Genomic DNA, 12426 nt, shown 5'->3' with positions numbered 1-12426 from the left:
CAAGAAGCTCTTGTTTATTTGCTTCGATCTATGCCATGGGCAAGGAACCTGTTATATTTTACTCTGTACAAAAAATGAACAGTATAAACAAAAAAGGTTAGTCGTTGAGGGAAGGAGCTGTCTTTTTCTTGAAAGATATATGTATATATATTCATTTATTTACTTTTGGAATTTAGGTGCAGGTATACTTAAGAATTGCAACAGCCTTTGGAGGGAGGGCAGGTTTAGAAGTAGTTTTTGGCTTTAGTTTGAGAATTCTTTTCATGGGTCTTTCATTTTTTTTCTTTTTTTCTCTTAAGTAACTTATGTCAGGTGACTGAAGATAGTGCTCTTTGGGGTTTTTCTTTTTTTTATTTTTTATTTTATTTTATTTTTTGGAGCCTGGCTCTGCCTGAAGTAGTCCCATGCAGTCTGACTGAGACAAAGAGGGTACTTTCTGATTGGCAGGCACTTTATCAGATGTGTCAGGTAAAATTTAAATTAAATCTAGCAAAGATATTAGGGTACTATAAAACTGCCAGTTTGAAAAGCCTGGTTCACAGCTTGGGCTTGCAAATGATAGAGCAGCGTTGCTTGTACGCTAAGGCTTGATGTGACTCATTGTTCCCTTTCCCACTCCAGCACACATGCAAAAGATCAACAGCATTCAGCCTTGAGAGTCCAAGCAGAAAATGGGCTGGATTTCACCTCAGTTAGACTGAAAAACTGTATGTGAGGTCAGAATGAGTGATAACCAACCTTCTTGCCTATCCTACAAGCAAGCTTCAATTAGTCCAAAACCACAAAACACATGTAATACACAAAGGTGAAGAGGGGATGGTACCCCAGAGATTGGTTTCTCATAGTGTCTCTCCAAGGCTGAATACATTTCTGTGTTTTGGGATGACCTGATTGACTGGGAGTTGGGCTATCTTCCAGCACAATTGTGTTGTCTTCAATTACTTCATAGCTAGATTTTCAGATTACTTAGATTTTTTCAAAATACCTTTTTTTGTTTGTTTGTTTTCTGATAACAACTCTGCAGATGTTGGTCATGAGACTCTGGCATGAAAAATGCCAGATTTGAACTGTTCTTGAGTCTCTTTGGTGCTAAATGTCCACATTTGATTATCTGTGACCAAAGAGAGGTCTAAAAATGGGGGGTGGGGTGGGGTAACAGTCTTGCAGTTTTTAAAATTGATATTAAGATCTCAGTATTTCTCTTTGGTAAAGAATGGACACCCATAGCAAACCCTCAGTAGTCAGCTGTATGTACTGCATTAAATGTGGAAACGCTTGATAAATTTCAATTTAGAATTATGGAGAAAATGTGAATTGCTCTGTTTGAATTATGGGATAGTCAGGTGGCATTTTGTTTCTTTGATGAATTCAGTGGACTTGTCTTTTTCAGCCCAATTTAGTCAGTATGTTCCAAGGTGCATTCATCTCTTAAAGCTTTCTGATATTGAAACACTTGAGTGGAAGAGCAATGGAAGCATAGGAGGGAATGTTACTCAAAAATGTTTGTGGCACTGCATAACAAACAAACAAAATAATTTAAAAGAGAGAGAGAGAGAGAAAGCTTAGAAACAAATTCCTCTAATGTATGTTAGGTAACATAGGGGTAAGAAGGAAGGAATTACTGAGAAAGACTTTTACAGGTGAAACAGGCTGAAGTGAAAAATATCAGCACAGTGAAATCTTTCTCACTCATTAATCTTAATGCATATTTAAATCAAAAATACTGTATAGTTTTTCCTGACCAGTACTTTTGCAGCATCAGGGCCTCCAGAAAAATACTACTTATATATCAGTATGAAGATACATTTTGATTTCATCATTTAAATCTGAAGTAGTCCATTAAGACCAAGAACATCTTAAAGCAACCCTTGGGATTCAGGAATTTACACTAAGTTCCCAGTTTGAGTTCTCTCAATAAAATCTGTTTACTCAGGCACAACTGTCACTGTAACAATAGTCCAATATTTCGAAATCATCAGGGTGAAAATGATCTGTTCACTCAGAGCACTACACCAAAAGTACTGGTTAACTGGACCAGTTATTTGTAGTCTTAAGATCTTTTGTCTCCTTTTAGTCAAGTTTGTAACTAAATTAGCTACATTATTTTGGGTTTTGGTGTGTGTGAGTTTATTTAAATATATATACATATTTGTATTTCTAACAAACATTTGCCTTAACAGATAACAGTATAGAACCTTTGAAAATGTTGTCTGGAATTAGTAAACTCTTAATTTTTCTTAACAAGAACCTATGAATGCTGGATTATTTGTATAGATAATACACTTCTGTTAATCAATAAAGGAAGACTTCAGAACAGAAGTTGCCATCTATGTTAAGTTTCTTCAGAAATCTCTCTGAAACACATACTACAGAAATTCTTCATCAGAGAGTACCTATGTTCCTGTTTATTTTTCTTTACAGGGTAAAGAAGTTGAAAGAAACCCTGGTCGCAGTTCAGCAGCTGGATAAGAACATGAGTAGCCTGAGATCTTGGCTTGCCCATATTGAGTCAGAGCTCTCCAAACCAATTGTCTATGAAACTTGTGACTCTGAGGAGATACAAAGGAAGCTAAATGAACAGCAGGTAAAATGCAAAACACTTATAAAGTGCACAATGGCATTGGGAGAAACAAAGTAGTGTGTCCTTGGGCTGTTCATACGCAGGCCATGAGGCAAAAAAATGTTCGAATATCAAGGCAAGTGGTGCTTACTGTGTCACTTATAGAGCCTTCTGCTGGCTTTGACATCGAGTCTACCGGGAGCTGTTTGACATTCACAAGAAAGGTAAGGCACCAAGAGATGTAACCTGAACGAGCTATTGCAATTGATTTTCCTTTGGGTTTTGTGGTTTTTGGTTGTTTGAATTGACTGTTCCAAGAGGCAAAACTGACACGTATTAGACCTTGCAAATTTTGCACATGCTTGAAAAAGACTGATTTTTAGCAACTTTTCTAACTTGGTTTTATTTTGCAGCTTGTTTGAGAATTACATTGCACGCAAAGATGCATGAACTATACATGTAAAGTTAAAATCAGTTGTTTTATACTGCCCAAAGCTTTCATGCAGTGCTAGAACAAAACAGTCAACATTGGAACAGGCAAAAAAATAAAAAATAAATTATGTCAACCAGCTTTTGGCATTACAATTAATCTTACCCCAAAGAACATTTATTATACTTTCTATATCCTGGTCCACTTCACTGCTATGTTATATGCCTACTTCACAGATTATGGCTCAGTGCAGTAGAAGGAAATATGTGGGCTCGTCATCCTTCAGCTGCCCAGTGTAGTTTTATTTAGAAGCACTTTGCTGGTGAAGACTGTTCTGTTGTATTCCTGTTGCTTATTTATTAGCAGAAATACCTTTTTGGTGCCTCATTGGAGATGAGTTATACGCTCTCCCGAGTTCTTTCATGAGAGGAGAAATAAATGTGTGGGAAGAGGAATGCCAGAATGCTTTGGGGAACTTTAATTTATGGAGTGCATAAACTGGCATTTTGATATTTTAAGCTGAGTGTGGGGCTGAGACCCAAGAATGTTCTCAGAGTGTTTTCTGGCTCCCCAACTGATTTTCTACATGGCTGTGCAGAACTGCTTATTAATATTCTATATGCAATTTACACAGGGTTAATAATTCATAACACACAAGTGTAACTAATGAGTTGTGTTTCTGAGATGGTGAAGTGCTGGGCAAGGCTAAACATTGCTATCAGTAAACTAGATACTTGACATTTTTTTGCACTAGGATCCGTGTGCAAGCATTCCACAGTTTGTTATAACCACTCCTTGTGGGACTTATTCAGAGTATGGAGACTGGTGTCTCTCTGATTTCCACCATTTCCTTGTGGTAGTTCCCATAGAGTGACAGCATGCAACAATATTCTGTGGAAGTCTGAGTGGTTTCACTGGAATCCCAAAGGGGAGAAATAGAGGTGAATTTTATACTGGGAAGATACCGTGTTTGTAATCTTGATGATGATTTGATTTGATAATGCTGCAGACCATGGTTGTCATATATATATGACAAAACAAAAATGTCAATGTATGGCAACCAGTATTTTTATTACTAGGCAGCTATATCTCTGTTCACTTTATCCCAGAAGGCCAGCATGTCAGCCATCTCAAGTATTTCATCCCTATTTTTTCTTCCCTCTTAGTGTTCTTTTGTTCTTTTCTATGTTTGATCTTCCACCGAGGCCATGTTATCTTCCCTGTTCATACTGCTACCAGTTGTACAAGATTACATTAAAAATATTATTCTGTGAAAGAGGAGAGACAAATTCCATTTCTGTAACCCCCCTGTCATTCTGTAACTTCTCAGCCTCTTCTTCAGCCAAGAATGAGCTTTGCAGGTTGCTGGTCCCTATAGTGAAATTAAGAGGCAATTCAAGCTGGATATCCTGGGGAAGGTAGTGTAACCTCACTGAAGCATTTTCCAAGGGTTGCAAGCTACATTTCTAGGATTACTTGTTTGTTTACTTTCTCAGCCTGCTACCAGTGAAAATTGAAAAATTGTTTTTGCTTTTGGGATGATTAAAGAAAAACTTGTACGTTCATGACAGCAGTGTACAGAAGTGATGCTTCTTCTGTAAACTAACCAAAAAGGCTAATTGTTCTCTAAGAAACATATCAACCAAGGCCATGGAGGAATATATATATATATTATATATATATATATATAGCATAGTCATCTGTTGTAGAAAAGTTTTGTAGGTGTATAAAAGTTTAATTCTTAGGAATACTCAGGACCACCAATGGGGCAGTTATAACTGCTGCTGTAGTCCAAAACAACAAAAAGATTATGTTACCTGAACTTGCTTAGCCTAAAGTCTCATAGCTGTCTGTAGTACATATTCTATAGAGTATTGAATCTATTTATAGCATCCGCCTTATATAACATCTCAGGACAGGGAGAAGAATAAACACTTGTACATTATGATGAAAGAGTATTTTCCAGGCAAGTGAAAGTGAAAGGGACAGTGCTGAAGGAGAAAACACTGTGACTATCCACTTTCTCATGCAGATGTTCACAAAATATCCTTCTGTTTCATATATGAGAACAGGAAATTAATAAAGTTATTGAGTCCAATCATCACAAACAACAAAATCAGATAACTGATATAAGATAACATTACTCCATTTCAACTTTGATGATGCTTTTAGATTCTATATTTAAACCTCATTTCCTGCGGGAAGGCTGTCTTCATATTTCCTGTTGTTAGAAAGGTTTGTCCAATTAGAGCTTAAATTTATGTAGAGACAGTATGTCAACATTATATTTCTTTTTGTGTGTTAACATTTTTCTTTACAAGCAGAATCACAGAATTATCTAGGTTGGAAGAGACCTTCAAGATCCAGCCAGTCCAACCTGTGACCTAACTAACAAGTCCTCCACTAAACCATATCACTGAGATCTACGTCTAAATGTCTTTTAAAGACCTCTAGGGATGGTGACTCAATCACTTCCCTGGGCAGCCTATTCCAATGCATAACAACACTTTCAGTAAAGAAGTTCTTCCTAATATCCAACCTAAACCTCCCCTGGCACAACTTTAGCCCATTCCCCCTTGTCCTGTCACTAGGCACGCGGGAGAACAGACCAACCGCCACCTCGCTACAGCCTCCTTTCAGGTACCTGTAGAGTGCAATAAGGTTGCCCCTGAGCCTCCTCTTCTCCAGGCTAAACAGTCCCAGCTCCCTCAGCTGCTCCTCATAAGACTTGTTCTCCAGACCCTTCACCAGCTTTGTAGCCCTTCTCTGGACTCGCTCAAGCAACTCCATGTCCTTCTTGTAGCAAAGGGGCCCAAAACTGAATGCAGTACTCAAGGTGCGGCCTCACCAGAGCTGAGTAAAGGGGGCAATCACTTCCCTGGACCTGCTGGCCACACTATTTCTTATACAAGCCAGGATGCTGTTGGCCTTCTTGGCCACCTGAGCACACTGCTGGCTCATATTCAGCCGACTATCAACCAATACTTCCAGGTCCTTCTGCAAGGCAGCTTTCTAAACACTCACTTTACCTCTACTTAGCCTCAAGTTACTGTGTTCTTGTTCATCTACTGTGTTCATCTCTTGAGGCCCCCAGCACAAGAAGGACCTATTAGAATGAGTCCAGAGGAGGGACGCAAAGATGATCAGAGGTCTGGAGCACCTCTCCTATGATGAGAGGCTGAGGGAATTGGAGTTGTTCAGCTTGGAGAAGAGAAGGCTCCAGGGAGGTCCTTCCAAAGCAGGTCTACAGGAAAATTCGAGGGACTTTTTGGCAGGGAGCGTAGTGATAGGACAAGGAGTAACGGTTTTAAGCTAAAATAGGGTAGATTTAGATTAGACATTAGGCAGAAGGGTTAGTGAGACACTGCAACAGGTTGCCCAGAGAAGCTATATGTACCCCATCCGTGGAAGAGTTCAAGGTCAGATTGGACGGGGCTTTGAGAAACCTTGTGGAATCTTTGGGGCTTTGAGAAATCTTGTGGAATGTGTCCCTGCCCATGGCAAGGGGGTTGAAACTAGATGATCTTTAAGGCCCTTTCCAACCCAAACCATTCTATCATTCTGTGATTCTATAAATAAAATTCCACATCTCTTATACTAACAGTTATTTTGTTCACCTGAACCAGAAGTGAATGTGGTATTCTAGATGCGATCTATCACTTTATGGTGTGATAAATGATTGAGTCCCAAATAGGATTCCAAATAAAGTTAGCAATTTATTAAAGGAATAAAGGAATAAAGGCAAACAAACAGTGCTGGGCATGCTGGGAGTCTCTGCTCCACCAAGACGCACACCATACAGTTCCCATTCTTGGTTTATATCCCTTTTATAATGCATATTCATTAGTGGGTGTGTCCTCTTCCGAGCAGGCCTTCTTCATCTTCTGGAATCTTCTCAACCCCAGATCCCATGCATGCTCCCCCTACAGACTTCTGCTTAACACTGCACGGCCAGCAACAAAACTGGTCCAAGTCAGTCCTGTCAGGCGATCACTGCAGAACACAAGAACTATATGCATAAATTAACCACCTCCACATCCCCACCCCCAGTCTCGTGGTTATACAAGGAGGTGCAAGACAGAAGGCAGAAGGTCACACCACATCATACGGCCCCAGCATTGCTCCACATTGACACGAATCAGATGAACACATTTCACGATGGTATAGTCATGTTAACACTTCTCTGTTACTCTTGGGATTATGTTGCCTTGACCTTGGTCCATCCTGACTTTTCCATCTAATATTCTGATGGTTCATTTAAAATTTAAGCAAAATTCAGGGAGGGTTTCTTTTCCTTGCACTTATCTAACAGAAATAGCCAATTACTTTTGTGACTTGTCTCAACTTGAACCAGTAGTTCAAAACTGTAGCTGAAAATATGCTTCAAGAAGAAGCATTGTCAGCAGTGGAGAAAAAGACATTACAACCAAGAAACCAACAGGATAAATAATACCGATCACGTATAACAAGTGCTAAAACCACATAAGTGCATTTTCTTTAGCTGTCCTAAATCCTCCTTTCCAATTCCAATTAAAATGCTGTATGTTTTGAAAGTTGAAGGAATAAACTCCTACTAAATATGCAGTTTGACATGTGCTGCTGCCAATCTCCATGTCAGACATGCCACTATGCAGCTACCTTGCCTGGGGAAGAGTAGACTCATGAAGGGTACCTCCAGTAGATAATACTTTTTCCTGACACACCTCTCTTACTAACTTCGGCTTTACATTCTATATGATAATGGAGAAGGGATGGGAATGTCATTGGTGTTGTTGATTAAATGTAGCTGAAATACATTCATCTGAGCATGCAGAGCCCTGGCAGTTTGTCCCAGGTGGTGGTCTGATGTTCATAGCTTCTGGGAGAGCTGTTCATGCTGCCAGGTTCTCCTAGCTTAGCTGATAACATTGCATCAATATCTGTGCTGTCACAAGCACAATATCTATCTTAATAGATTGCTTTTTTCCTGTTTGCAATTTTTTTGAGTAAGTAGAACAGAAATGCATCTGTATTTAAGCTTGTTTTGTAATTTCTCTTAAGAATTAATTTCTTCATCTACAGGAACTTCAGAGGGACATAGAGAAACACAGCACTGGAGTAGCATCTGTTCTCAATTTGTGTGAAGTGCTTCTTCATGACTGTGATGCCTGTGCCACAGAAACAGAGTGTGACTCTATCCAGCAGGCTACACGCAATCTGGACAGAAGATGGAGGAACATTTGTGCAATGTCAATGGAAAGGCGACTTAAGTAAGTCTAAAATGTCTACAAATGAGTATTTGCTTCCACAAGCACAACTACAGGATGAGATATATATGATAGGGTTGCAGTATTGAAGGAAGGGGTCTTGTGGAAGTGTGGCCATGGGGTTTGACAAGCCCCATGGTTGGTGATGAAATCAGACTCTTAACAATGAGGCTATAAGGAATATAAAGAATTTAGAAAGAACAAAGAAGGGTGATTCAGGAGACACCTTGTTGTCTCGGGTTGCTTGTTCTCCAGCCATTAAGGCATGGAAGTTGCTGGGTGTTTGCTGGTGCCAGGCAAAGTTGTTGACCAATGAATAGTTAGTGGAAAAGTACTGCTGGTATAAAAAGGGAGTCTGTCCTCACTAAGGATAGATGAAGTTATGCCCTCAATAAGAGAGAGCTGAAGTTATGTCATCAATAAAGTAGTAGCAGTTACTGATCCTGAAAGAACCCTGGCATCCATGTGGTCCTTTACACCACAAAGTCTAGGGCTCAGAAAAGGATCATACACTGAATAAAAGCCAATAGTTATCATGATACTGGGAAAAAAAATGGGCTGCATTATTATGCGTCTTTATATAAAGTACACCTGTCAATTACAAAATTTTGCTCACATGAGGCCTTTCATGGAATATGTTTGACTTTCCATGCTTTACAGATGCAATGAGAAATAAACTAGAGAAAGTATGGATGACTGCAGTGATTCCAAGAGGTTTAGAAAACATGACCTAAAAGGGAGAGTTGCAATAATTAGGCTTACCCTAATGATGTTTGTCCTGCTTCATATCCACAGATTGCTATCTCTAAGTAATTTTCTACTGTTTCCATGGTAATGTGTGCTATTAATACATTTATAATAGTAAATTAGCTGAGCTATCAGTATTTAGAATTGTTATTGTGCTAGAAACAGTTATTCATTTGAAAAAGGAAAAAAAAAAAAAAAAAAAAAAAAAAAAACAGATGTTGAAATTCAAGTTCAACCCCATATCATCAAAGTGTAAATTTTGCCTCAGAGTATTGCATGGATCAAACTCTCTTCAGACCTGTATATCTAAGATTTGGGGAAAAAGTCTTCTGTATGCAAAAGCACACAAAGTTCTGTTGTAATATAAGCTGTCCCCACCCCAAAAAAAAAAGATCATTTGGGGATTTTACAGTCTCAATATTAAGACAATTTGATTTCAAGGTCAAGAGTCAACCACTCCTTTCACATATTCAACTGAGGTCAAATAGTCTATTTGAAAAGTTGAAATAATTTCTCAAAAAAAAGATCATGTCCCTTTGCTGTGCAGGATAATGACTGAGAACTTTTAAACAACTCAAGCAACTTCTGAAGTTGAAGTTACTGTGGAATTTCTAATCTCTGAAATACTGGTTTAGGTGCCTAGATTAGACTGTATATCTGAAGTTATTTAGCATGTGCTATGATTTTTACAGGTCCTATTGCATGTTTATAATGTTCTTTTTATAACAGTTCCAAAATTAGATGTATTAAAAAAACTGTCATCATCTTATTCCAGCTCAGTCTGGAATGAGTCAGTCTGCTCTGTTGTCTGTTTATCAACCTGCCTGTCTGAGTTAGATTAAAGCCAGTTACTGTTTAGTGCAGTACTAGTTTGCTCTTGATGATTATTTAAAGTACTGAAGGTCAGCTGTCCTTCATTCCCAGCATTCCTTAATTTTCTATTATCTATTGCAGAATTGAAGAGACGTGGCGGTTATGGCAAAAGTTTTTGGATGACTACTCAAGATTTGAAGATTGGCTAAAAACCTCTGAGAGGACAGCTGCTTTCCCAAGCTCCTCTGGTGTACTTTACACGGTTGCTAAGGAAGAACTGAAGAAATTTGAGGTGATTTATAATACTTGAAATTTAATATCTACTGATCACATTACAGCAGCCAGCTGGTGTTCTTCCTTCCCATACACAAGTCACTCAGCAGACACTGTATTAACATAGCAGAGTTGATGATTTTGCAACTGCCCTCTCTGGCAGATTTCTAGGAGGAAAAAACAGTGGAAGGTGGAAACTAAAAATGCTAATAAGTTAATCCAGCCTCACTTTGTTTTTCTTCACCACAGTTAGAATTCTTGGCATTTTTCTTCTGCAGCTCTTTAAAATGCTCAGTCAGCAGGTGCCCCATAGCATTCATTAATCTCTCTTCAGTAAGTACTTCTTCAAATGAATGCTGTATGTCTTGGCTTTTGCTTTGATTTCATCCCTTTCCTTCTTTCCATAACACTCCGATACCAGCCCTCTGAACTCTTGTATTGTTTTGTACAAAGTACTATGTCCCCATGTTAGATACTTATCCCCGAGATGTGTGTGCATGCAACTATTGTTGTATGTCCACATGGTGTCCCCAGCAACTTAGTGGTCAAATGTGTCCTTAATAGTTGACAAGCTGTCACTTCAGTCAATGCTTAATGGGATGTTACATAACCCTGTCATGTCTCCTACAAAGTAATGCTATGCCTCATGATTGCAATGGATTGTATGCCTGTATGCAAAGCACACTTAGTCCATGTGGCTTATCATGGTAAAAGTCACAGAATCAGAGAATCACAGAATGACTGGGATTGAAAAGGGCCTTAAAGATCATCTAGTTCCAACCCCCGTTTCATGAGAAGGGACACCTGCCACTAGACCAGGTTGCTCAAAGCCCAATCCAACCTGCCCTTGAATGCTTCTAGTGGTAGGGCATGCACAACTTCTCTGGGCAACCTGTTCCACCTTCTGAGTAAAAGATTTCTTCCTATTGTCTAATCTAAATTTCCTCTCTTTTACCTTAAAGCCATTACTCCTTGTCCTATCACCACACGCCCTGACAAAGAGTCACTCCCCAGCTTTCCTGTTGGCCCCTTTTAGGTTCTGTAAGGCCGCTATTAGGTCTCCCTGAAGCCTTCTCTAGGCTAAACAACCTCTCTCAGCCTGTCTTCATAGGAGAGGTGTTCCATCCCTCTGATCATCTTTTGCTTAGTTTTAGATTTGCAAATAGAATATCAAGATGAGAGAGAAAAATGAAGAAAGAGAACAAATTATTTAGACATTTCTGTAAACAAGCCAGGTGGTAGAAAGTATTTGTTCTGAGGAAGAAATGCAAATTTTACATGTCCAAGAGAAGTTAATATTTTCTAGTGTAGCATTTAATTCAGAAACATAAACTGTGAAGCACTGATTCAGGTTTTATTATTGACAACAGACCCTGGCCAGCACACTCAGAGATGCAAATGTCAATGCAAAAAAAAAAAAAAAAAAAAAAAAAAGGAAAAAGGAATAGAAGAACTTGGTGTTCAAATTCAATTGAATTCAGCAAATTCACTGTTAAGTCAGTATATAGTCAGCCACCTATGCATACTAACTAAATTGATTTTCTGCTTAAATAAATAGGTAATAAAAATAATAATTTAAAAAATGTAAGACCATGTAAGAACTTTTCATTTCCTGATCATGGAGGTCAGAGATGACTGTCAGTGAGTTCACAATACAAACTCACACTGCATCCTCCTCAATAGCTTACAGAGAAATGAAAAGAGGTTACAGGGAAGAAGGCAACAGATGTATTCTTGTGTAGCTGAACTGGAAGCATGTAAAACAAATACACAGCTGTTCTTTTGCTGGTCAAGTCTTGGTAACAGGTGAAACAACAACTGCACATTTGTAGATTTCGTAATCCTAGTAAATATACTCACAATTTTGCCTCTTGCATGAGAATCACTTCCCTTTTTCTCCTTGTGTGATTTTAAATGAATTCAGTTTTGTTGAGTATTTCACTCCAGTTACAAGCCCATTTGCTGCTTGTTGGTTGTCCCCTACTCAATTTAACAGTGATTTAAACAAAGGAAATAGTTGTATTGAGAGGACTCTACAGACTTTTATCTTTTTTTTTTTCTGTTTTTGAACCAGCTTCTTTACTTCTGTCTCTGGTCTTATAGCAAAAGAGTGCTTTTTTCACTTTTAGCTTTAGTACAGTATGAAGAGTATATATCGTTAATGAAGAAATCTTGCGTTACCTGATATTAATGAAAAATTCTATACCAAAGTGTTTTTATCCATCACACTTCTCTGGTTCTTAATAAGTATAGTGTCTTGTTTTGGGAGAGACTGTTTATTTGCTTTGTGAGCAGTAGTGGAGAGAAAGTTTGTAGAACTACAATTGGAGCAGAAAACTTCACTTTTGTCCTCCTTT

At 38.5% G+C, this 12426-nt stretch overlaps 1 protein-coding gene across 14 annotated transcripts in view; it reads left to right on the top strand.

The window, feature by feature from the left end:
• Positions 1-12426, top strand: part of SYNE1 (spectrin repeat containing nuclear envelope protein 1) — a 301148-nt gene that overhangs the window by 265844 nt on the left and 22878 nt on the right. For all 14 annotated transcript variants that reach the window (XM_035322952.1, XM_035322962.1, XM_035322953.1 and 11 more), the window contains 3 exons: positions 2422-2584; positions 8052-8239; positions 9938-10088. In XM_035322952.1, coding sequence (XP_035178843.1) covers positions 2422-2584; positions 8052-8239; positions 9938-10088 — 502 coding nt within the window. The remainder of the gene's footprint in view (positions 1-2421; positions 2585-8051; positions 8240-9937; positions 10089-12426) is intronic.

Source organism: Oxyura jamaicensis, chromosome 3, assembly GCF_011077185.1.
Source record: "Oxyura jamaicensis isolate SHBP4307 breed ruddy duck chromosome 3, BPBGC_Ojam_1.0, whole genome shotgun sequence".
Taxonomy (NCBI): Eukaryota; Metazoa; Chordata; class Aves; order Anseriformes; family Anatidae; genus Oxyura; species Oxyura jamaicensis.
The sequence above is the reverse complement of the archived record's forward strand: the minus strand, read 5'-3'. Positions and strand labels throughout refer to the sequence as shown.